The sequence below is a fragment of the Cebus imitator genome, unplaced genomic scaffold, assembly GCF_001604975.1.
Source record: "Cebus imitator isolate Cc_AM_T3 unplaced genomic scaffold, Cebus_imitator-1.0 Scaffold129, whole genome shotgun sequence".
NCBI lineage: Eukaryota > Metazoa > Chordata > Mammalia > Primates > Cebidae > Cebus > Cebus imitator.
Genome location: NW_016107444.1, coordinates 6,645,247 through 6,646,510, shown reverse-complemented (window position 1 = coordinate 6,646,510; position 1,264 = coordinate 6,645,247). Strand labels below are relative to the sequence as shown.

The following is a 1,264-nucleotide window of genomic DNA, read 5'->3' as shown; positions in this document are numbered from 1 at the left end:
ATCCCAGCTACTCAGGAGGTTGAGGCAGGAGAATTGCCTGAACCCAGGAGACGGAGGTTGCGGTGAGCCGAGATCGCGCCATTGCACTCCAGCCTGGGTAAGAAGAGTGAAACTCCGTCTCAAAAAAAAAAAAGAAACTCTATGCTAGTTTTTAAACATTTCTGGAAGTCTAAAATTATTTCAAAATTAACATTTTAAAAAGTATTAAACCAAGTGTTAAAACACTGAAGCAAAAAAAATAAAAAATAAATAAATGAAAAAAGAAAAATATAATAAAAATAATAATAAAAAAATAAAACACTGAAGCCAACTGCAGCATTCTCAATCTGAGATATACTTAGTTTTTGAAGGATATATTTAGTTGTGTATATAATTATATACAAGCCAAATAGCAAGTGGGGAAATTTAGGAAAACAGAACAATTATTTTAGATTACTTATAATTATTTAAATTTATACATTTATAATTTCTTCATGTGGTCCTTGGAAATAAAAGAAAACTGTTCAAAAGTATATTGACTCTTGTAACACAAAATCATTTTAGTTATGATCAACTTAACTCAAAGCTAGTCCTATAAGATTTTAGAGATTTGCATTTCTAAAATTTTAGGACACCCAAGTCTATTCAGGCAACATATAAAATGAAAAATGTATTACCTGAGGTACACCAATTTTTCTACAAGCTTCTAGGAAATTCTCCACATTTCGCCTGCATTTCGCCATTGTTAATTTAGGCTGAAATGAGGAAAAAAAATGTGTTACTAGAAGAGTTTTGTTTTTAGGACAGGGTCTTGCTCTGTCACCCAGGCTGGCGTGCAGTGGTGCGAGCTTGGGTCCCTGTATCCTTGACTTCCCAGGCTCAGGTGATCCTCCCACCTTAGCCTCCTGAGTACCTGGGACTATAGTTGCGTGCCATCACACCTGGGTTAACTTGTAGAGACAGGGTTTCACCACGTTGCCCAGGCTGGTCCTGAATTCCTGAGTTCAAGCAATCTGCCTGATTCAGTCTTCCAAAGTGCTGGGATTAGAGGACTGAGCTGCTGTGCCTAGCCTACTAGCAACGTTTAAAAATATTTCCGGCCGGGCGCGGTGGCTCAAGCCTGTAATCCCAGCACTTTGGGAGGCCAAGGCGGGTGGATCACGAGGTCAAGAGATCGAGACCATCCTGGTCAACACGGTGAAACTCCGTCTCTACTAAAACTACAAAAAATTAGCTGGGCATGGTGGCGCGTGCCTGTAATCCCAGCTACTCAGGAGGCTGAGGC

At 39.6% G+C, this 1,264-nt stretch overlaps 1 protein-coding gene across 1 annotated transcript in view; it reads right to left on the bottom strand.

Moving 5' to 3' along the window:
* LRCH3 (leucine rich repeats and calponin homology domain containing 3) overlaps positions 1 to 1,264 on the bottom strand; it is a 106,286-nt gene that overhangs the window by 8,478 nt on the left and 96,544 nt on the right. The window contains exon 19 of the mRNA XM_017541024.2: positions 657 to 734. Within this exon, the coding sequence (XP_017396513.1) occupies positions 657 to 734 (78 nt within the window). The remainder of the gene's footprint in view (positions 1 to 656; positions 735 to 1,264) is intronic.